Source organism: Tachyglossus aculeatus, chromosome 3, assembly GCF_015852505.1.
Source record: "Tachyglossus aculeatus isolate mTacAcu1 chromosome 3, mTacAcu1.pri, whole genome shotgun sequence".
Lineage (NCBI taxonomy): Eukaryota > Metazoa > Chordata > Mammalia > Monotremata > Tachyglossidae > Tachyglossus > Tachyglossus aculeatus.
This window is the reverse complement of record NC_052068.1, coordinates 60,056,108-60,079,986: the sequence shown is the minus strand read 5'-3', so window position 1 is coordinate 60,079,986 and position 23,879 is coordinate 60,056,108. Positions and strand designations below refer to the sequence as shown.

General features: G+C 46.8%; 1 protein-coding gene across 1 annotated transcript in view; it reads left to right on the top strand.

Annotated features, from left to right (window-relative positions):
* Nucleotides 1–13,097, top strand: part of OXCT1 (3-oxoacid CoA-transferase 1) — a 132,035-nt gene extending 118,938 nt beyond the window's left edge. Inside the window, exons 16-17 of the mRNA XM_038744201.1 lie at nt 5,173–5,274; nt 12,821–13,097. Coding sequence (XP_038600129.1) covers nt 5,173–5,274; nt 12,821–12,862 — 144 coding nt within the window. The 3' untranslated portion in view covers nt 12,863–13,097. The remainder of the gene's footprint in view (nt 1–5,172; nt 5,275–12,820) is intronic.
* The last annotated feature ends 10,782 nt before the right edge of the window (nt 13,098–23,879 follow it).

Sequence of the window (23,879 nt, the reverse complement as noted above, 5' to 3'; positions counted from 1 at the left end):
TGCCTGATGTGCAGATTGATTGGTAGCCACTGGAGATTTTTGAGGAGGGGAGTAACATGCCCAGAGCGTTTCTGGACAAAGACAATCCGGGCAGCAGCATGAAGTATGGATTGAAGTGGGGAGAGACACGAGGATGGGAGATCAGAGAGAAGGCTGATGCAGTAGTCCAGACGGGATAGGATGAGAGCTTGAACGAGCAGGGTAGCGGTATGGATGGAGAGGAAAGGGCGGATCTTGGCAATGTTGCGGAGCTGAGACCGGCAGGTTTTGGTGACGGCTTGGATATGAGGGGTGAATGAGAGAGCGGAGTCGAGGATGACACCAAGGTTGTGGGCTTGTGAGACGGAAAGGATGGTAGTGCCGTCATCAGAGATGGGAAAGTCAGGGAGAGGGCAGGGTTTGGGAGGGAAGACAAGGAGTTCAGTCTTGGACATGTTGAGTTATAGGTGGCGGGCAGACATCCAGATGGAGATGTCCTGAAGGCAGGAGGAGATGCGAGCCTGGAGAGAGGGGGAGAGAGCAGGGGCAGAGATGTAGATCTGTGTGTCATCAGCGTAGAGATGATAGTTGAAGCTGTGGGAGCAAATGAGTTCACCAAGGGAGTGCGTGTAGATCGAGTAGATCATGCTGCTTCTTTGTTTCTCTCCCAAGCTCTTTCCACTAAGCCACATTGCCTCCCTCTATGTCAGTTATCGCCTTTGAATGATGCAGGAGGTAGAGGATGGCTGTCCTTTCTGATTTGACAGTGACGCTGTGCTCTCCAAGTCAGGCGGCCATCCTCCCTATTTCCGGGAAGGCCCCGGACGGCGAGGAATGAACCGGGGTGGTGGAATGCAAGTCCCTGTCACACTCCTTAGCCCACATCACTCCAGGTAGCAGCAGCATCAGCTTTCGGTTAACAACTACATCCTCGTCATCCAGTGCTCCCAGACCTAGCACCCTCCCCAATGAACAGTCTGTTGATGGCAGAGATTGAGTGCTTACTGTGTGCAGAGCACTGTACTAAGCACTTGGGAGAGTACAGTACAATAAAATTGATAGACATATTCCCTTGTCAAGGTGAGTTTTCAATCTAGAGGGGAGGAGCTCCCCACCACTACGATATCCTCTATGGCAAGCTGTTGATCCTTCCTTAGAAAGCAGACGGGGGCTTGGGAGACCCCAAACATGAGGTGAATTTGAGTCAAAGAGCCCCAAGTGCATAACGATAATAACAATAATAATGATATTTGTTAAGCGCTTACTGTGTGTCAAGCACTCTTCTAAGCGCCGGGGTAGATACAAGGTAATCAGGTTGAACACAGTCCCTGTCCCACGTGGGGGCTCACGGTCTTAATCCCCATTTTACAGGTGAGGGAACTGAGGCACAGAGTAGTGAAGGGACTAGTCCAAGGTCACACAGCAGACAAGTGACAGAGCCGGAATTAGAACCCAGGTCCTTCTGATTTCCAGGCCTGAGCTGTTTGCACTAGTGATAATAATGATGGCATTTATTAAGCGCTTACTATGTGCAAATTACTGTTCTAAGTGCTGGGGAGGTAATAAGGTGATCAGGTTGTCCCACTGGGGTCTCACAGTCTTAATCCCCATTTTACAGATGAGGTAACTGAGGCACAGGGACGTTAAGTGACATGCCCAAAGTCACACAGCTGATAATTGGCAGAGTTGGGATTTGAACCCGTGACTTCTGACTCCAAAACCCAGGCTCTTTCCACTAAGCCATGCTGCTTCTCTTGCTGCAGGTGGACATTCTAGGAGGACTGTAAGCCACATTTCCCTAGGAGGAAAGAGTTAGGTGGTTGTTCCCCAGAGGTGGCCTGCCCCCCCAGCGCAATTGTCTTTGGGGTGAAGCCCAATAAAACATCGTGGGGAGGGGGTGAGATGGGAGGGAATCAGGGCTGCCAAGGGGTGGGAGCGGTCTGGGTCAAGATAGGTTTCATCCACTCAGTGAGGGGGTGGCCGGTGGGGGCTTCTGGTGACCCGTGAAATGTTGTGAGGGTCACACAGCCTAGTTGGGAGAGTCAGAAGACCTGGGTTTTAGTCCCAGCCCTTCTCCATGGCCTCGTGGATAGAACATGGGAGTCAGAAGGTCATGGATTCTAATCCCACTTCTGCCACTTGCCTGCTGTGAGACCTTGGACAAGTCATTTCACTTCTCTGTGCCTCAGTTCCCTTATCTGTACAAAGTGGATTCACTACCTTTTCTCCTTCCTACTTTCAGTGTGAGCCCCGCATAATAATATAGGACCTGAGCATCTTGTATCTCTGCCAGCACTTAGATCAGTGTGTGGCGTACAGTGAGCACAGAACAGATACCATTATTGGGCACGTTCCATACCCACAATGAGCAGAAATGTAGCTTGAAGTGTACCTAGCCTCCCCTCTAAAGAGCACTGATGTTTTTATCCGGTGCTTTCTGGGAGGCCAGGATGTTCCTTTGAGCTGGTCGTGCAGTCTTTCATAGACCTGACTCACAAAAAGCGTCACATATGTGAGAAAGGTCATAAGCCCCAGCCCCTCTCTTTATCAGCGACAACTCCAGTTGTGTGTAATCTTCCCAGCACTACTCTTCAGAATCTGCTTTGAGAAAACAGCAACCTCGAAACCCATAGCTCTTGGCTTTCCCTCAGTATTTACTTCGCTATTAAGTGGAGGGTGCCTCCTCCCTCCGCAGGGGATAATAATCTTCTCACAGATGCTCAAATTATCCTATACCCTTCCTTGGGAGTCGAAGTGCTCTTGTGCAGCGTAGCATCTAAACGAATCTGTTGGGGCATTTATTAAATGCCAACTATGCTCTTGGCACTGTGCTTGGATGTGAGTCATTTTGGAACTCACAATCCAAGAGGGAGGGAGAGTAGGCATTTTCCTCCTCAGTTTACAAATAATAATAATGATGATGGCATTTATAAAGCGCTTGCTGTGGGCAAAGCACTGTTCTAAGGGGAGGTTACAAGGTGATCAGTTTATCCCACAGGGGGCTAACAGTCTTAATCCCCATTTTACAGATGAGGGAACTGAGGCACAGAGAAGCTAAGTGACTTGCCCAAAGTCACACAGCTGACAGTTGGCAGAGTCGGGATTCAAATCCATGACCTCTGACTCCAAAGCCCGTGCTCTTTCCACTGAGCCACGCTGCTTCTTATAGGGAAACTGGGACCCAGAGAGGTTAAGTGACTTGCCCAGGGTCACCCAGCAGGTGGAGGGCAGAGTCGGAATTGGAATGCAAGTTTCCAGACCCCCGGTCACCTGTTCTTGACAGTTGTCAACACTGCTGCCTCACGGGCCGCTGTAAGGGGAATGCAATCCCGAACCCAGGGCAGCACCAGGAAGTTCCGGGCACAGTTTTGCTCCTCAGACCAACTTTGTGGGAAAGTCCACCAAGTTGGCTGAGGAGGGGCCGAGGCTGCCACATTGCTTAAAATCCTTTTCCTGTGACTTATGCAACAGCCGAAGGTGTCCTATAAAGCCTCCGTAACTACCATCCTCAGTTGGGTGGAGCCGCTTTGTCTGTGGGAGAGCGTGGAAGCAGCATAACCCAATGGATGGGGCACAGGCCTGAATCAGAAGGACGTGGATTCTAATACTCTGCTGGGTGACATTAGGCAAGGCACTTCACTTTTCTGTGCCTCAGTGACCTCATCTGCCAAATGGGGATTAAGACTGCGAGCCCCATGTGGGACAGGGATTGGGTCCAATCTGATTAGCTTGTATCCACCCCAGTATTTAGTGCAGTACCTGGCACACAATAAGTGCTTAACAGATGCCCTTTAAAAAACCCAAAAAAGCAGCAGTCCCAGTTTTCTCTCCATTGTGGAAACAGCCTGCGTTTCTCCTTGACTAGACATCGTCATGATGTCTTTGTTTACCTGCTCTAACAGCGAAGGACCTGCTTCTTAACACTCAGAGCCATGAATTTCCCCGATTTCAATAACAGATGCTGGCTCTCCCATAGAGTGCCTAAAAACTTAATTCCATTATAATGAGGAATGTGTCCATAAAAGCTTTTAAAAGCAGCAAACAAGTTGATTATGTTTTCCAGGGTCTTATGGATTGGGGAAAACAGCCACACAGACTAAGCTGTTTTTCCTGTATAAATTATGAGAACAATTTTATAAGCAGAATGGTACATCTTGCTGTTCCTCAGCCTTCCACACAGACCCTCTTCATTCATTCAGTCATATTTATTGAGCACTTAACTGTGTGCAGAGCACTGAACTAAGCACTTAATGCACCAGGGTGGTTTCTCTCCTTAAACCGACAGTTTTAGATCTCATGAACTTGATCCAGACCTATAATTTTTTGGTTTTGTATGTTTTCCTCAATGCTCAACAGAAACATCCGTAAGACTTGTCCGCTAGATCAGTTGTTTGTTTTGGCTGTAGACGATACAATTCTCTGTTAAATGAAAGAGGCACACAGTTCAGTCTAATGAAAGCAGTCTTTAATTGATCTTCTCCAATCTCTAACTCAATATCGGTGTTACCGGCTCCGTCCTTAAAGTAATGAGATCAGGTGCAAGGAAAACATATTACCGAAATAAGAATTGACTTTGAAATAAAGCTGCCTACCAATGGAGCTGGCTAGGATGATAACACCTTGAATTTGTAGAGCTCTTTCATTTTCCAAAGACCTGTCCAGCTCGTGTTTACATAGCATCCCTGTGTGATAGGGAGAGGCAGGAATTATTACCTCCAGTTTACAGGTGCAACTGAGATAGAGCAGTTGGATTGCTTGCCAGAGGTCAACCAGAAGGGCAGTTCTTGAACTGGGGCCAGAATTCAGCTCTTCTCGGCCCCAGGTCTATATGCTTTCCACAGCAGCATGGCCTAGTGTGAGCCCCCCAGGGGACAACCTGATCACCTTGTAACCTCCCCAGCACTTAGAACAGTGTTTTGCACATAGTAAGTGCTTAATAAATGCCATTATTATTATTATTATTATTATTATTATTATTATCATTATTCTTCACCACCTGTCACCTTTCAAGCACCAACAAACAGTGGAGAAATAATTTGTGATGAGGCTGGCGTCCTGTGGGCTGTGTCAGTAATGGTAGGGAGTGAGGGACATTTGTAGACGACCGATTGCTCTGACCTGTCCCTCCTCTGCGGACGTGAGGCGCCTCCTGTGAACGAACGGTGATGGTTTCTCATTCTCTGAACTCGGCAGGCCGTGTTTGACGTGGACAAGGATAAGGGCCTGACTCTCATCGAGCTGTGGGAAGGCCTGACGGTGGATGATGTTAAGAAGAGCACCGGCTGCGATTTTGCCGTAAGTACCTGTGGGGAATCAGCGGATCCTCTAGGGGCCAGGGCACAGACCATCAACTTGGGATCATTTTCAGGGTAATTGTAATGATAATTATAGTATTTATCGAGCATTTCCGAGATGCTAAGCGTGTATTTGACAGACGATAATCAGGGTTTGAGGAAGGTCAGAAGATCAGAAGCGAGCATTGCAGGAATCAAGGGGTGGGCATGAATCGTGACTCCACACCGGTCCCACCCCCACCTCCCGGGGATGACAGAGAAGAAAAAGTGCAGAACAACCAGTATCTCCTGGAGATTAACAGTTAGTCTGTGCAGAGCGCTGTACTAAATGCTTGGGAAAGTACAATACAACAAAATTGGTAGGCACGTTCCCAGCCCATAAGGAGCTGACGATAAGTGCTGTGACGCAGAGGGTGAGGTGAATATCAAGTGCTTTGTAGTGGACAGATGCAAGCACCTGGGCGACAAAGAAAGGGGAGGGAGGGAAGTTGGGGAAGGCCTCTTAGGGGAATTGGGATTTTAATAAGGCTGTGAAGGTGCTCAGGTATGGGTGGGGAGGAGGTTCCACACCTGAGGGAGGATGCAGGCATAAGATCAGCAGTGAGCTAGATAAGACGGAGGTACAGCCAGTAAGTGGCAGACTGCTCTGCCAATAGATTGGCTGCAAAATGTGTATCCATGCATCCCAGTTCTTCATAGAGGATCATAGAAGCAGTGTGGTTCAGTGGAAAGAGCCCGGGCTTGGGAGTCAGAGGTCATGGGTTCAAGTTCCGGCTCAGCCGCTTGTCAACTGTGTGACTTTGGACAAGTCACTTACTTTCTCTGTGCCTCAGTTACCTCATATGTAAAGTGGGGATTAAGACTGTGAGCCCCACGTGGGGCAACCTGATCACCTTGTATCCTCCCCAGCACTTAGAACAGTGCTTTGCACATAGTAAGCACTTAACAAGTGCCATCATTAATTAGAGAAGCAGCATGGCTTAGTGGAAAGAGCACAGGACCTCTGGAGTCGGAGGACCTGGGTTCTAATCCTGGCTCTGTCACAGGTCTGCTCTGTGGCCGTGGGCAAGTCAATCCACTTCTCAGTGCCTCTGTTATCTCATCTGTTCAATGGGGATTAAGACTGTGAGCACCATGTGATTATCTTGTATCCACCCCAGTGCTTAATATAGTGCCTGCCACATAGTAAATGTTTAACAAATACTCTCCCCCTTCTAGACTGTGAGCCCGTTGTTGGGTAAGGACCGTCTCTATATGTTGCCGACTTGTACTTCCCAAGCGCTTAGTACAGTGCTCTGTGCACAGTAAGCACTCAATAAATACGATTGAATGAAAATACCATTTTTTCTTTAAAAAGGGCTTTGTCTGTAAACCATTTTGAATTCCAGAAATTCCTTGCACAAAAGCACAGAGAAGCAGCGTGGCTTAGTGGAAAGAGCATGGGCTTGGGAGTCGGAGAACATGGGTTCTAAACCCAGCTCTGCCACTTGTCTGTTGTGTGACCTTGGGCAAGCCACTTAACTTCTCTGTGCCTCAGTTACCTCATCTGTAAAATGGGGATTAAGACTGTGAGCCCTATGTGGGACAGCCTGATTACTTTGTATCTACCCCAGTGCTTAGAACAGTGCTTGGCACATAGTAAGTGCTTAACAGATGCTATCATTATTATCTTTACTGAGCTAAAAAGGTGGAATTTGTCTGTGTTTTGCTGTTAATGAGCAGCAGGCAGACTTGTTTATTAAATTGACACCTTGGCTTTCAGTCCTTCCAAAATTAACCACTCATGGAGGTTAATAATAGTAATGTTTCGTAAGTGCTTAGAACAGTGCGTAGTAAGTGCTTAACAAATGCCATCATTATTATTGAGTGCTATGTGCCAAGCACTGTACTAAGCACTGGGGTGGATACAACCAAATTGGACTGGTCCCACATGGGGCTTGCAGTCTTAATCCCCATTTTACAGCAGAGGTAACTGAGGCCCAGAGAAGTGAAGTAACTTGCCCATGGTCTCACAGCAGGCAAATGGCAGGGCCGGGATTAGAGCCCAGGTCCTTCTGATTCCCAGGCCCATGCTCTATCCACTAAGCTATGCTGCTCCCATCCGCATCTTCAGAAGATTAGTATTTAATAGGAGCTCAGATGTACTGGATACCGTACAGCCAGAAGAATGTGCTTAACAAAGCACAGCTATGTGCTATGTGCAAAGCACTGTTCTAAGTGCTAGGAAATTGTTATTTTCCTTTACCTTTCATTGTCCTCATATCAGCTTTTTGAGGGGTGGGTATCATCCCCGTTTTACAGAGGATAAAATATCACCCCCATTTTACTGGAGACATTGTAAGTCTAGGGCAGAGGCAGAATTAGAACCCAGATTCCCGGGACTCATCACTACCGGGTGAAAAATCTTTCCATATCTATGAGTGGTGTGGTGCGGAAGTTAGTCAGGAACTGCGTCCAGGATAAGATGGGATTTCAGAAGGCTGTGAAGGTAGAGCTGGATGGGGTTTAGTGAATTTGAAGGAGAAAGAGGGATCCAGAGGTGGGGAAAGGTGGAAGCAAGGGGTTGGAGATGAGAGTCAAGTGTGAGAAGCTGTAAGGTCAGCTGGGAAGGAATGAAGGGGATCAATCAATCAATCTATCGTATTTATTGAGCGCTTACTGTGTGCAGAGCACTGTACTAAGTGCTTGGGAAGTACAAGTTGACAACATATAGAGACAGTCCCTACCCAACAGTGGGCTCACAGTCTAGAAGGGGGAGACAGAGAACAAAACGAAACATACTAACAAAATAAAATAAATAGAATAGATATGTACAAGTAAAATAAATAAATAAATAGAGTAATAAGGGGATGAGGTGGGATGGGTGAATACAGCGGAAAGATAAGGGGGAGAGAGCTAATGGATGGCCTTGAATCTAGGGGTCAGGAGCTTCCGTTTGAAACAGACGGGTAGGAAACATGGCCTGAACGTTTTTTGTACAAAAAACGTTTTTGTGGAAAAAAACATTCAGGCCATGCTTCCCCACACACTGTGGCATGGCAGGGTGATCTGTTTTGGTTTGTCTGGGCTTCTATCTTCAGTGAGACCAAGAAAGCATGGTATGAAAGGCTGTCCTTCAGTCAGTGTTTCTCATCATAAAAATAGACAGGGTTGTCAGCTCGCCGAAAGGTTCGCTTTCCCCCGTGTCTGCAGCAGCCAGTTTCCACAGTCAGGGAACAGATGATATTAAAAGCCCTAACTCAGGACTCAAAATGGGCCCAGAGTGACAAAGGAAAGAAGCAGACGTTTAGATGGGGGAAAAGTACCCCCAAAACTCAGCTGTTTGAGCTCCTCTGAAAGGAAACATTATAATGCCCAAATGGGAATCCATCTCTTTTCAGTATCAGCTTCCCAGTGATGCTTCCACGGGTGTTTAGGTTAGATCACAGATTAGGGATCTGTGATCTAATCTGATCTGATCAAAGATCAGAGAAGCAGTGTGGCTCAGTGTAAAGAGCCCGGGCTTGGGAGTCAGAGGTCATGGGTTCGAATTCCGCTCAGAACTTGTCAGCTGTGTGACTTGGGCAAGCCGCTTAACTTCTCTATGCCTGTTACCTCATCTACAAAGTGGGGATTAAGACTGTGAGCCCCATGTGGGACAACCTGATCACCTTGTATCCCCCCAGTGCTTAGAACAGTGCTTCACACATAGTAAGCACTAAACAAATGCCATCATTATTATTATTATTATTCACTTCACATATCCAATCCATCACCAAAACCTGCCGATCTCACCTCCACAACATCACCAAGATCTGCCCTTTCGTCTCTATCCAAACCGCTACCTTGCTAGTACAGTCTCTCATCCTATCATCCTATCCTGACCAGATTACTGCATCAACATAGTAAGCGCTTAACAAGTATTATTATTATTATGATGATGATGATGAAGAAAAAACCCTAATGGTGACCTGTGAGACCCATCTTATGCAAATGCCCACAACTGCCCTCACCCACAGCCCAGCACTCTCATTGACCGCGTGGCATGATCGGCTCAGAGGCTTTGGCTCTGTATCTGTCTGGGCAGAGAAAGTAACCTGTGAACGCTCCTTTTTTTCTTTTCATTGTATTTGTTAAGTGCTTAGTATGTGCCAGGCACTGTACTAAGCTCTGGGGCAGATACAAGCTAATCAGTTTGGACACAATCCCTGTCCCATGTGGAACTCACAGTCTTAATCCCCATTTTACAGATGAGAGAACTGAGGCACAGAGAAGTGAAGGGACTTCCCTACGGTCACACAGCAGACACATGGCGGAGCCGGGATTAGAATCTGACCTCCAGATCCGTGCTCTTTCCAATAGGTCGTGCTGCTTTTCCTTCTGGGCAGGAATTATGTCTACCCACTGTATTGTAGTGTACTTTCCTACTTGCAAATAATATTAAAAAATATACAACAGTCACATTGTCACCTCGGGATCCTTTCCGTAGAGCACCCTCTTCGTTTTGGAGGTTGGGAGGAGGAAAAGAAATGGAAGTCATTCATTCATTCAGTCGTATTTATTGAGCGCTTACTGTGTGCAGAGCACTGTACTAAGCGCTTGGGAAGTACAAGTCAGCAACAGATAGAGACCGTCCCTACCCAACAACGGGCTCACGGTCTAGAAGAGGGAGACAGACAACAAAACAAGTAGACAGGTGTCAAAACCATCAGAATAAATAGATTTATTTAGCCTAGTCCTCCAACTAGAGGACTATTTAACATTTTCTTGGAAATCCACATACATTTCCATTTCTTGAAGCAGAAACAGCCTGGGACAATCCTCATTTGTTCCTCTCTTCCCCTTCCTTCCTCCCTTCTTCCCTCCCTCCCCCTCTCCCTCTCTGTACAGACACTGTTGTGTATACTCGCTCTGTGTGGGGTGCTGTACTGGATGCCTGCTGTGGGCAGAGAATTGAATTGGGCCCCTCCTGTATGCAGACCGCCCTCCTGGGGGTTTGGGAGAGTTCAGTCAAAGTCAAAGAAATGGCCTCAGCACTTGGAGATTATACTCTGATGGGAAACAAATTTGACTTCATTTCTAAGTGATTGATTGGCTCGATCAATCAGTAAATCAGTGGCATTTATTGGACACATTCGGAGTGCAGATCATTGTACGAAGCATTTGGGATCATACAGCAGAAGGGAAAGAGCATAGATAGGCCTGGGAGCCAGAGGATCTGGACTCTAATCCTGGCTCTGCCACTTGTCTGCTGTGTGAACTTGGGCAAGTCACTGGACATCTCTGTGCCTCACTTTCCTTATCTGTAAAATGGGGATTCAGTTCATCATCAATCGTATTTATTGAGCGCTTACTGTGTGCAGAGCTAAGATCAAAACCTGATCTCCCTCTATCTTAGACCGTGAGCCCCATGTGGGATAGGGACTGTGTCCAACCTAACTTGCAGCCCTTAGAACAGTGTTTGACACATAGTAAGTGCTTAACAATTATCAATATTTTTTAAAAAAAGAAAGAAAAAAAGGCATAGTCTCTGCTCTTAATTGAGCCTACTTTCTAATGGGAGAGACAGATCAGTCAATCAGTTGCATTTATCGAGTTCTTACTGTGCGTAGAGCAGTGTACTAAGTGCCTGGGAGACTACGCTATAATCAAGTGGGTCGATGTGATCCAGGCCCACAAGGATACAAAATGATTATGGTTATGAGGAGAATGAATGGAAAGAGGTGGATAAGGGAATACAAAGTGGTAGTTGGATTAGGTATCGTGGGTGGGCAGCGCTGGAAAGTAGTTGTTCTTTGTGGATCCGGGCCGGGCATAGATGAAGAGATGGCCTCTATAGGTAGGGTACAGCAATTTATGTCCGTATCTGCAGTTTATATTAGTTTCTGTCTCCCCCTCTAGACTGTAAGTTCGTTGTGGGCAGGGAATGCATCTTTTTATTATTATATTGTACTCTCCCAAGCGCTTAGTACTGTGCTTTGCACAAAGTAAGTGCTTAATAAATATGAATGAATAAACGAACAAACACGGCAGTCGGGCTGATCGGTACCTGCTAAATCTCCGGGCTTTAAAGTGTCAGCTTCAGAGCTGGCCGGAGGACCACTGGAGAGTCAGGGAGTGGCTTGGACTAGATTATAATAATAATAGTATTTGTTAAGCGCTTACTATAATAATGATGGGATTTGTTAAGTGCTTACTATGTGCAAAGCACTGTTCTAAGCGCTGGGGAGATTACAAGGAGATCAGGTTGTCCCCCGGCGGGCTCACAGTCTTCATCCCCATTTTACAGATGAGGGAACTGAGGCCCAGAGAAGTGAAGTGACTTGCCCACAGTCACACAGCTGACAACTGGCGGAGGCAGGATTTGAACCCATGTCCTCTGACTCTAAAGCCCGGGCTCTTTCCACTGAGCCACGCTTACTATGTGTGAAGCACTATTCCAAGCGCTGGGGGATTACAAGGTGATCAGGTTGTCCCACGTGGGGCTCACAGTCTTAATCCCCATTCTACAGATGAGGTAATTTAGGCCCAGAGAAATGAAATGACTTGCCCAAAGCCACACAGCTGACAATTGGCAGAGCTGGGTTTAGAACCCATGACCTCTGACTCCAAAGCCCGGGCTCTTTCCACTGAGCCACGCTGCTTCTCTAATAATTATGGTATTTGTTGAGTACTTGCTATGTGCCAGACACTGTTTGAAGCACTGGGGTAGATACGAGGTAATTGAGATTGACGCAGTCCCTGACCCCCGGAGGACTCACAGTCCTAATCCCACATTTTACAGATGAGGAAACTGAGGCCCAGAGAAGTGAAGGGACTTGCCCAAGGTGGCCCAACAGACAGGTGGTGGATCAGGAATTAGAACCCATGAACTAGATGATCTCCTACCAGCCACCCTCGTAGGTGGGTGGTGTTTACTAGAAGCAGTGTGGTCTAGTAGAAAGAGCACTTACCCGAGAATTAGGGCACCTAGATTCTAATCGTGACTCCTCCACTTTTTTTTAATGGTATTTGTTAAGCCAGGCAGTGTTCTATGCACTGGGGTAGATACAAGATAATTAGGTCGGACACAGTCCCTATCCCACGTAGGGCTCACGGACTTAATCCTCATTTTACAGGTGAGATAACCGAAGAACAGGGAGGTTAAGTGCCGTGCCCAAAGTTATACATCAGACAAGTGGCAGAGCCGGGACTAGAACCCAGTTCCTCTGACTCCCAAGGTCCGGGCTCTTTCCACTAGGCTATGCTTCTTCTCGTGGCCTGCAAGGTGACCTTGGGCAAGCCACTTCACTTGTCAGGATGTGCAAAGTGGTGAATAAATACCTGTTCACCTTCCCTCTTAGACTTTGAGTCCAGTCCAGTGTGGGACAGGGACCATGCCTGGCCCGATTATCCCATATCTGCCCCAACACTTGGCTCATAGTAAGCGCTTAACCAGTACCACACTTATCACTTTGAAGATGATGGTAATGATGTCGATGATGTGAAGGAACCCAGGGGAAGACATACTTGACCCCTGTACAGGTCTGGGATCGCATATCAACCTTCCTGTTTTTTTCTTTCCCTAGGTCTCACCAAATCTCATACCTATGCGACAGATCACAACTTGATACATGGATCAGAAGTCACCAGCCCACGGAGCTGTTGGGGGAAAAATGTTTTGCGGGGTTTTTTTTTTGAAAAAACAAAAAACAGGAATTCTTGGCCAGGAAATCACAGCTGTCTGTTTTGCATGTATACTCTTTATAATGGGCTGCTCTTTGTTTCTCGTAGCTTCTCTGGCTTTGAATAACAGGGCAAACATTTTTTTGTCTCTCATTACATCATGTTTTAATACGAAGGGAATATGTACCTGTTCTTCATTCATTCATTCATTCATTCGTATTTATAGAGCGCTTACTGTATGCGGAGCAATCATCATCATCATCAATCGTATTTATTGAGCACTTACTATGTGCAGAGCACTGTACTAAGCGCTTGGGAAGTACAAATTGGCAACATATAGAGACAGTCCCTACCCAACAGTAGGCTCACAGTCTAAAAGGGGGAGACAGACAACAAAACAAAACAAGTTGACAGGTGTCAATACCATCAAAATAAATATAATTATAGCTATATACACATCATTAATAAAATAAAGTAATACATAAGTACAAATATGCACAAGTGCTGTGGGGAGGGGAAGGGGGTAGGGCAGAGGGAGGGAGGGGGGGCGATGGGGAGGGGAGGAAGAGGAGAGGGAAAGGGGGGCTCAGTCTGGGAAGACCTCCTGGAGGAGGTGAGCTCTCAGTAGGGCTTTGAAGAGAGGAAGAGAGCTAGTTTGGCGGATGTGTGGAGGGAGGGCATTCCAGGCCAGAGGTAGGATGTGGGCCAGCAATCGACTGCAGGACAGGTGAGAACTAGGCCCAGTGAAGAGGTTAGCAGCGGCAGAGGAGCTGAGTGTGTGGGCTGGGCTGGAGAAGGAGAGAAGGGAGGTGAGGTAGGTGGGGGCGAGGTGACGGAGAGCTTTGAAGCTGAGAGTGAGGAGTTTTTGCTTGATTTGAAGGTTGATAGGCAACAACTAGAGATTTTTGAGGAGGGGAGAGTGACATGCCCAGAACGTTTCTGTAGAAAGATAATCCGGGCAGCAAAATGAAGTATAGACTGAAGCTGGGAGAGACAGAAGGATGGGAGGTTAGAAAGGAGGCTGATGCAGTAATCTAGTCGGGATAGGATGAGTGACTGTACTAACAAGGTAGCGATTTGGATGGAGAGGAAAAGGTGGATCTTGGCGATGTTGTGGAGGTGAGACCGGCAGGTTTTGATGACGGATTGGATGTGTGGAGTGAATGAGAGAGCAGAGTCAAGGATGAAACCAAGGTTGCAGGCTTGTGAGACGGGAAGGATGGTAGTGCTGTCCACAGTGATGGGAAGTCTGGAAGAGGACAGGGTTTGGGAGGGAAGATAAGGAGCTCAGTCTTAGACATGTTGAGTTTTAGGTGGCGGTCAGACATCCAGATGGAGATGTCCTGAAGGCAGGAGGAGACACGAACCTGGAGGTGTAGATTTGGGTGTCATCAGCGTAGAGATGATAGTTGAAGCCATGGGAGCGAATGAGTTCACCAAGGGAGTGAGTACAGATGCAGAACAGAAGGGGACCAAGAACTGACCCTTGAGGAACCCTTACAGTAAGAGGGTGGGAGTGGGAGGAGGAGCCTGCGAAGGAGACTGAGAATGAATGGCCAGAGAGATGAGGAGATTCAGTAGAGGACAAAGTCTGTGAAGCCAAGGTTGGATAACGTACTGAGGAGACGGGGATGGTCCACAGTGTCAGAAGCAGCTGTGGTCGAGGAGGATTTGGATAGAGTAGGAGCCATTGGATTTGGCAAGAAGGAGGTCATTGGAGACCTTTTAGAGGGCAGTTTTGGTGGAGTGGAGAGAACAGAAGCCAGATTGGAGGGGGTCCAGGAGAGAGTTGGAGGAGAAGAATTTAAGGCAGAGAGTGTTGATGACTCTAGGAATTTGGAAAGGAAGGGTAAGAGGGAGATGGGTGATATAACTGGAGTGGGTAGTGGGGTCAGGGGAGAGTTTTTTGGGATGGGGGAGACGTGGACATATTTGAAGGTGGAGGGGAAGGAACCAGTGGAGAGTGAACGGTTGAAGATGGAAGTTAAGGATGGGAGGAGGGAAGGGGTGAGAGATTTCATAAGATGAGGCAATGGGGTCTGAAGCACAGGTGGAAGGGGTGGCTCTTGAGGGAGGAGATCTCATCTGAAAATACTGCTGAGAGGATGGGAAAGTAGAGGCGAGGGTTGAGGGGATGGAGAAAGGGGAGGGGTGACTTTGGGGAGCTCAGACCTGATGGTGTTAATTTTACTAATGACGTAGGTGGCCAGATGGTTGGGGGTGAGAGAGGGAGGAGGGGGAGGAACAGGGGGCCTGAGGAGGGAGTTAAATGTCTGGAACAGCTGACAGGGGTGTTGGGCATAGGTGTCAATAAGGGAAGGGAAATAGTTTTGCCTGGCAGAGGAGAGGACAGAGTTAAGGCAGGAAATGATAAATTTTAAGTGAAAAGGTTGGCCAGGTGTTTAGACTTTGGCCGGCAGCATTCAGCAGCTCGAGCATAAGAGTGAGGGAGGCGGACAGTGGCAGTGATCCAGGGCTGTGGGTTAGTGATGCGAGCGACGGAGGCTTAGAACAGTACTTGGCACATAGTAAATGCTTATCAAATAACCAAAATTATTATCCTGGAAGAGGTGGGATTTAAGTGCTTTGAACAGTGCTTTGCACATAGTGAGCGCTTAATAAATGCCATTATTATTTAAGGATTTTGAAGGTGGCTTTGAAGGTGACTTTTCCAGGCTGTAGGAGGATGGGAGGGACTCCAAGCAGGAGGGGAGATGTGTGCCATGGAGCAGAGGTGGGAGTCTATGAAATAGAGTGTGTTAATCAGGGCTGACTGTTCCGTCCAAAGGAAGAGGACAGTAGAAGAATGGTATTCATTACTGGGGTGATTGTTAGGAAGGTCTGTGGACCGGGTATTACACCATCAACCAAAGGGACAGGATGGAAGAGAACAAAGGAAAGAACTGCTGGAGATCATCTTCATGAACAACAAATTCGGAATGAGGGAATAAGAATAGCTGGAGATTGTCTTCAAGGACAGCAAATTCAAGGTGAAGGAGTAAGACTAGCTGGAGATTGTCTTCAAGGACCAACATAAGATCATCCTTAGTAAACAGGAACAATGAAGCAAGCAAGGAGAGGGTAAAGATTGGATAAGTTGGAAGCAGCGTGGCCTGGGGAAAGAGCATGCGCCTTGGAGTCAGAACATTTGGGTTCTAGCCCAAACTGCCGCTTGACTGCTGGATGACCTTGAGCAAACCATTTAACTTCTCTGTCCCTGTTACCTCATCTGTAAAATGGGAATAAAATCCTCCTCCGACTGAGAGCATGCAGGCAGGTGAGAGAGCAAATGGCAGATGTTCTATTTGGTTCTGGGGGTGAAGGGAGAGCAAGGAGGCCCAGCGGTGGTTCTTTAGCCAGCCCAGGGGGCACAGAGCTCGGCAGGGGTGGGGAGAGAGCTTCTCAGCCAAGGCCAGGGGGCTGAGGCCATGCAGGGCCCACGTCTTGCTCAGCTGTGATGGAAGACAGAAACAATAGGCTGGAGCTGGAGAATGGGAGTCTGAAGGACCTGGTGTCTAATCCCAGCTACGCCACTTGTCTGTGGGGTGAACTTGGGCGAGTCTCATAACCTCTCTGTGCCCTCGTTCCCACATCTGTAAAATGGGAGATTCATTCTGTCAGCCCCATGTGGGACATAGCCTGTGTCCAAGCTGATTAGCTTGTAGCTACCTCAGTGCTTAATACAGAGCCTGGCACATAGTAAGCACTTAACGAATAACATTTTAAAAAAAGAGACTAGGAGGCACAACAATGGCTTTTGTATCCAGCCCAGTGGGAGAATAGTAGTAATAGTAATAATAATGATGGTACTTGTTAAGCAGTTACTATGTACCAGGCACTGTACTAAGCTCTGGGGTGGATTCAAGCAAGTTGGGTTGGACACAGTCCCTGTCCCACGTGGGGCACACAGTCTCACTCCCCACTTTTTACAGATGAGGTAACTGAGGCCCAGAGAGGTGAAGCGACTGCCCAAGGTCACACAGCAGACAAATGGCAGAGCTGGGGTTAGAACCCATGAGTTTCTGACTCTCAGGCCTATACTCTATCCACTGTACCATGCTGCTTCCTGTACAGTGCAACTGATTTGGTACACACCAACCCTGATCTCTGTGAGCAAACGGAGGCGTGGAGAGGCCCTTGGAGGGGAACCAGGGTGGAGCCGGGGATGTTTGTTGGAAGGGGTAAAAGGGCCCTAGTTCTGACATCTTCATTTTTCTTAGGGTATTTGTTAAGCACTTACTATGTTCCAAGCACTGTTCTAAATACTGGAGTCTTGTCTTATGCTGGTGTGTCATTTCTGACCTTTAGCGACACCATGGGCACTTCTCTCCCAGGATACCCTACCTCCATCTGCAATCATTCTGGTAGTGGATCCATAGAGTTTTCTTGGTAAAAATATGGAAGTGGCTGACCATCACCTTCTTTGGTGCAGTAAACTTGGGTCTCCACCCTTGATTATTTCTTCCCCTACCACTGCTGCTCAGCACAGGTGTGTTTTGACTTGTAGCAGATTGCCTTCCACCCCCATGCCACTGCCCAAGCTACGAACGGAATGGGTATGCCTCTGACTCTCCCTCCTGTTGCCGAGACTGGTAGAATACTGAAAACCCTCCAGGTGCCATCCTGAGAGGGGAAGTGTTGGAGTAGATACAAGTTTATCAGGTTGGACACAGTTTCTGCCCAACATGGGGCTCACTGTCTAAGAAGGAGGGAGAACAAGTATTTAACCTCCATTTTCCAAATGAAGCAACTGAGGCTAAGTGAATTGTCTTGCCCAAGGTTACACAGTCAACAACTGATGGAACCAGGATTAGACCAACTCCCTGCTTAGAGAAGCAGCATGGCTCACTGGAAAGAGCCCGGGCTTTGGAGTCAGAGGTCATGGGTTCAAATTCCGGCTCTGCCAATTGTCAGCTGTGTGACTTTGGGCAAGTCACTTCACTTCTCTGGGCCTCAGTTCCCTCATAGGGAAAATGAGGATTAAGACTGTAAGCCCCCCGTGGGGCAACCTGATCACCCTGTAACCTTCCCCAGCGCTTAGAACAGTGCTTTGCACATAGTAAGCGCTTAATAAATGCCATTATTATTATTACCATTTCTTACCATTACCACCCAGACTAAACATTTCGACCCACTCAGCAGATAGAACAGAAAAGCACCTCGTGAAATCCACTCTCTCCAACATTAGCGATGTTGCCATCTTCATGATAATAATAATAATAATAGTGGTATTTGGTAAGCGCTTACTATATGCCAGCACTGTAACCATGTGCTGGGGTAGATATAAGGTAATCAGGTTGGACACAATACGATGTCCCCCATGGGGCTCACAGTCTCAATCCCCATTTTGCAGGTAAGGTAACTGAGCACAAGGAAGTAAAGTGAATTGTCCAAGGTCACAGAGCGGACGAGTGGTGGAGCTGGGATTAGAACCCAGGTCCTTCTGACTCCTCGGCCTGTGCTCTATCTACTAGGCCACACTGCTTCCTATGTCTTCCAATTAGATTCAGCCCCTCAAGCCACACACAGTTCCCTGCAGAGGAGTGTTGGGTAAAACAGGGTATTTTTCATCATTTGTGCTCCAGAAGAGGCAAAAACCTAACATTAATGCTTCAGCCATGTAATAGAGTTATTGAAATGGACTAAAGATTCACCTGATACAATACACTGAGCGCAGAGGGTATTGTGAATTATTTGGGGATATGTTAGAATTGCAGCAAAGGAGTTTGTATAGAAGGGGTCAATCGAGTCACCGTGGTGTAGCAATGAGGAAAATCACCTAAGTGAGCTGGAGGCGTTGGGACTCTTTAGACTAGAAATAACAAAGCAACAAAGATTCTGAAACCCACTGAATTCTGCCGAAATAGGGAGAGATGTTCAAGGTCATCTTTGGTTGGGGAAATAAGCTGAGAAACAGTGTGGCCTAATGGAGAGTTTACAGGCTTGGGAGTCAGAAGAACCTGGGACCTCACCTTGGCTCTGCCACTTGTCTGCAATATGACCTTGGGCAAATCATTTCACTTTTCTATGCCTCAGTTTCCTCATCTGTAAAATGGGGATGATCCCCATTGGGACTTTGGACTGTGCCTAACCTGTTTAGCTTGTATCTACCCCAGCGCTTAGTACAGTGCCTGTCATATAGTAAGTAATTAACAAATACAGTTAAAAAACAAAAAGGAAGAAGAAGTTTGCCTGACTAAAGCTGGCGATGTATAAGCTTGGGGGTCATTGGGGTTCATTTCTTTCTCTTGGAGAAATATAACATTTCAAAGTAATAATAATGGCATTTATTAAGCGCTTACTATGTGCAAAGCACTGTTCTAAGCGCTGGGGAGGTTACAAGGTGATCGGGTTGCCCCACACGGGGCTCACAGTCTTCATCCCCATTTTACAGACGAGGTAACTGAGGAACAGAGAAGTTAAGTGACTTGCCCAAAGTCACACAGCTGACAACTGGCGGAGCCGGAATTTGAACCCATGACCTCTGACTCCAAAGCCTGGGATCTTTTCTACTGAGCCACACTGCTTCTGCTTCTAAAGTAGGCATTAAACAAAACCAAGAAGCAGCTGATTTCCCTCCTGACCCCCGCAGTTCCATGGGAAAACTATAGAGAAGAAGGTATTGTGGCCAAAATAGGCATATTTTTCCCTTCTTGAAGGTTCCTGCAATCAGTGTCTCTCTAAGCTCCACTTGGGTTTGGAAAAGCACCTATAGGCACAGAACAGTAGTAATTGTCATCATCAACACTTGTCAGCTATGTGACCTTGAGCAAGTCACTTCACTTTTCTGGTCCTCAGTTCCCTCATCTGTAAAATGGGGATTAAGACTGTGAGCCCCACAACCTGATTACCTTGTATCTACCCTAGCACTTAGAGCAGTTCCTGGTACCTAGTAAGTGCTTAACGAATACCATCATTATTAGTGGTAGGAGGATTTGATAAGCACTTACTAGGTGCCAAGCACTGCAGTAAGCACTGGATAGATTCAAGATCACCAGGACCCATGTGGAGCACACATTTTAAGTAAGATGGAGAACAGGTATTGAATCCCCATTTTGCAGATGAGGTAACTGAGGCACGGAGATGTGAAGTGACTTGCCCAAGTTCACCTAGCAGACAAGAGGCAGAGCCAGGTCCTCTGTATCCCAGGTCCATACTAACTATATAACAGACACATTCCCTGCCCACAACAAGTTGACAGTCTTGAAGGGGAGACAGGCATTAATATAAATAAATGTTACAGATATGTACATAAGTGCTGTGGGGCTGGGAGGGGGATGAATAAAGGGAGCAAGTCAGAGTGATGCAGAAAGGAGTGGGAGAAGAGGAAAGGGATGTAGTCAGGGAGATGCCTTCCTTAGGCTTTGAAGTAATAGTAATAATGATGAAGATATTTGTTAAGCACTTATTATGTGCCAAGCACTGTTCTAAGCACTGGGGGAGATACAAGGTAATCAGGTTGTCCCGCGTGGGGCTCACAGTTTTAATTCCCATTTTACAGATGAGGTAACTGAGGCCCAGAGAAGTTAAGTGACTTGCCCAAAGTCACACAGCTGACAAGAGGCGGAGTCGGGCTTAGAACCCACGACCTCTAACTCCCAAGTCCGTGCTCTTCCCACTACCGGATAAGAGGAGTGAGGGCATTCCAGGCCAGAGGCAGGATGGAGGAGAGAGGTCAGCGGTGAGATAGATGAGATTGAGGTATAGTAAGAAGATTAGCATTAGAGGAGCGAAGTATGTGGCCTGGGTTTGTAGTAGGAGAGTAGTGAGGTGAGGTAAGTGGGGGCAAGGTGATTAAGTGCTTTAAAGCCAATGGTGAGGAGTTTCTGTTTGATGCGGAGGTGAACGGGCAACCATTGGAGGTTCCTGAGGAGTGGGGAAGCGTGGCCTGAACGTTTTTGTAGAAAAATGATCTGGGCAGCGGAGTGAGGCCCAGAGAAATGGCATGACTTGCTCACACAGCAGATAAGGGGCAGTATGGAGATTAGAACCCAGGTCCCCAAATGACCAGGACTCTAATCTATCCACTAGGCTGTGCTGCATAGGACTGAAAGATGACTAATGAAGCAACAGCAGTGTGAAATTAGGAAAGTGTACACCTGTTGGATATACAGAGCAGTGCTCATCACCTATTCATTCAATCGTATTTATTGAGTGCTTACTGTGTGCACAGCACTGTACTAAGCGCTTGTGTGCAGAACACCAGAAGGAGCACCTACTTTACTTGAAAACCTACTGTGTGCCGAGCATTTAATTCCATCATCATCGTCACTACTGTGTTGTGACCCACAGTGGACATCAAAGACACAGTCCTTGTCCTCCAGGTCTTCCCTTAATTGGGGTTTAGAGGGGAGCTAATTGCTACAGAGGGTTTAATCGGCTCAGGCAGTTCAAGGAGGAAGAAGGAGAAAGGCAGAATCAATTCAAGGCGGCTATCACCAGGCATTCGAGGAAGTTCTGCCGCTCCCTGGACCCATGGTGGAGTGGAAATATTCTCGGGTGTATTTGATCAGTTCCAGGATCTGAGGGAGTGGGGAGTGGGGGAGCGCTCTGGAGGGGATTCTGGTGTCGGAAATTGAGAAAGGCAGAGAGGAGAGAGAAGACAGAAGGTGCTGTTTGTTCAAAATGTAGGCCAGCTGGGGACAGAGCTGCCTTTCAGTGGAATCATTTCTTCTTGGATCACCTGTCCTTTCCAAAAGGCCAGCGGTTGCAGCACCTGCCATTACTCAGACAGCTGACTTTGGAGGGACAACGAAGCTTGTTTGACAAGCCCCCGTTTGCAGGTGGGAGATGGTTTTAGAAACTGTTAGGAAGTAGAAAAAATGTGCTCAGCACACGGAAGCCCCTCAGATTATTCATTCATTTAATCATATTTATTGAGCGCTTACTGTGTGCAGAGCACTGTACTAAGCGCTTGGGAAGTACAGGTTGGCAACATATAGAGACGGTCCCTACCCAACAACGGGCTCACAGTCTAGAAGGGGGAGACAGACAACAAAACAAAACATGTGGACAGGTGTCAAGTCACCAGAATAAATAAAAATAGAGCTAGATGCACGTCATTAACAAAATAAATAGAAAACAAAATAAATAGATTATAGAGAGATGGGTTTCTTGTGGGGAAATCAAGTGTTCTTGGCCCTGGCATTCTTATTTGATTTCTTATATATGCTGAGTACTTCCTCAGGGCAGAGACCTAGATGGGGTTCTTGGGAATATACAAAAAAATAGAAGATAAACAAAAGAAAAGCAGCACTGCCTAGTAGATAGAGCACAGGGCTGGGAGTCAGAAGGTCCTGGGTTCTAAACCCAGATCCACTAGTCTGCTGTGTGACCTTGGGCAACTCACTTCACTTCTCTGTGTTTCAGTTACCTCATCCATAAAATGTGGATTAATAATAATAATAATGGCATTTATTAAGTGCTTACTATGTGCAAAGCACTGGTCTAAGCGCTGGAGAGGTTACAAGGTGATCAGGTTGTCCCACGGGGGGCTCACAGTCTTAATCTCCATTTTACAGGTGAGGTAACTGAGGCCCAGAGAAGTGAAGTGATTTGCCCAAAGTCACACAGCTGACAGGTGAGGTAACTGAGGCCCAGAGAAGTGAAGTGATTTGCCCAAAGTCACACAGCTGACAATTGGCAGAGCTGGGATTTGAACCCATGACCTCTGACTCGAAAGCCCGTGCTCTTTCCACTGAGCCACACTGTCTCTCTTAAGCAGCTTAAGGGACTTAAGGGACTTGACTGTAAATCCCTTGTGGGACAGGGACTGTGTCCAACCAGATTACTTTGTATTTACACCAATGGTTAGAACAGTGCCCGGCACATAGTAAGCGCTTAACAAATACCTTGAAAAAAAGAAGGAACAGGAAATTACCCCAGAAGGATTTAATTAACCATTATAGGAGGGGAGACAAACCCAGAAAACAAGTACATTTTAGAAATTTCAGCCAACCAACTGAGAAAACAACTAACCAACTGAGAAAACAACTACATTTTAGAAATTTAAACCAACCCTAGCAGCATGGCCCAGTGGATAGAGCACGGGTGTGGGAGTAAGAGAACCATACTCTTAATCCTGACTCCGACATGTGTCTGCTCAGTGACTATGAGCAAGTCACTTCACTTCTCTGTGCCTGTTACCTCACCTGTAAAATGAGGATTAAAACTGTGAGCCCCAAGTGGGACAGGGACTGTGTTCAACCTGATTACCTTGTTTGTACCCCAGTGCTTTAAACAGTGCTTGGCACATAATCAGCATGTAACAAATACCACTATTATTATCATTATTATTGCTTTCCTCTCCCATTCCCAATCCAGAATGCCCCCAACATTCCGCAGTTAAAGGCTATTCTCTCTGGGCTGTCTGCTGCTATGGTGGGGATGGCAAGACACAGACACTGAAATAATAATAATAATAATTAAATAATATCTGTAAAGTGGAGATTGAGGTTGTGATCCCCCCATGGGACAGGGACTGTGTCCAATCCAATTTTCTTGTATCTACCCCAGCCCTTAGTACAGTGCCTGGCACATGGTAAGCACTTGACAAATACCATCATTGTTATTATTAGTCTCAAGGAATCAACTATTAAATATTATAAGATTAAATATTATTATTTAATAATAATAATAATGAGGGATTTATTATCATAATAATAGTATTTGTTAAGCGCTTACTATGTGCCAAGCACTGTTCTAAGCACTGGGATAGATACAAGGTTATCAGGTTGTTCCACGTGGGGCTCACGGTCTTAATCCCCATTTTACAGATGAAATTACTGAGGCACAGAGAAGTAAAGTAACTTGCCATAAGTCACACAGCTGATGTGGCAGATCTGGGCTTAGAACCCATGACCTCTGACTGTACTCTTTCCACTAAACCACATTGCATTTACTATGTGCCAAGCAGGCGGATTCAAGATAATCAATCAGAGCATCACAGCCTCTGTCCCACAA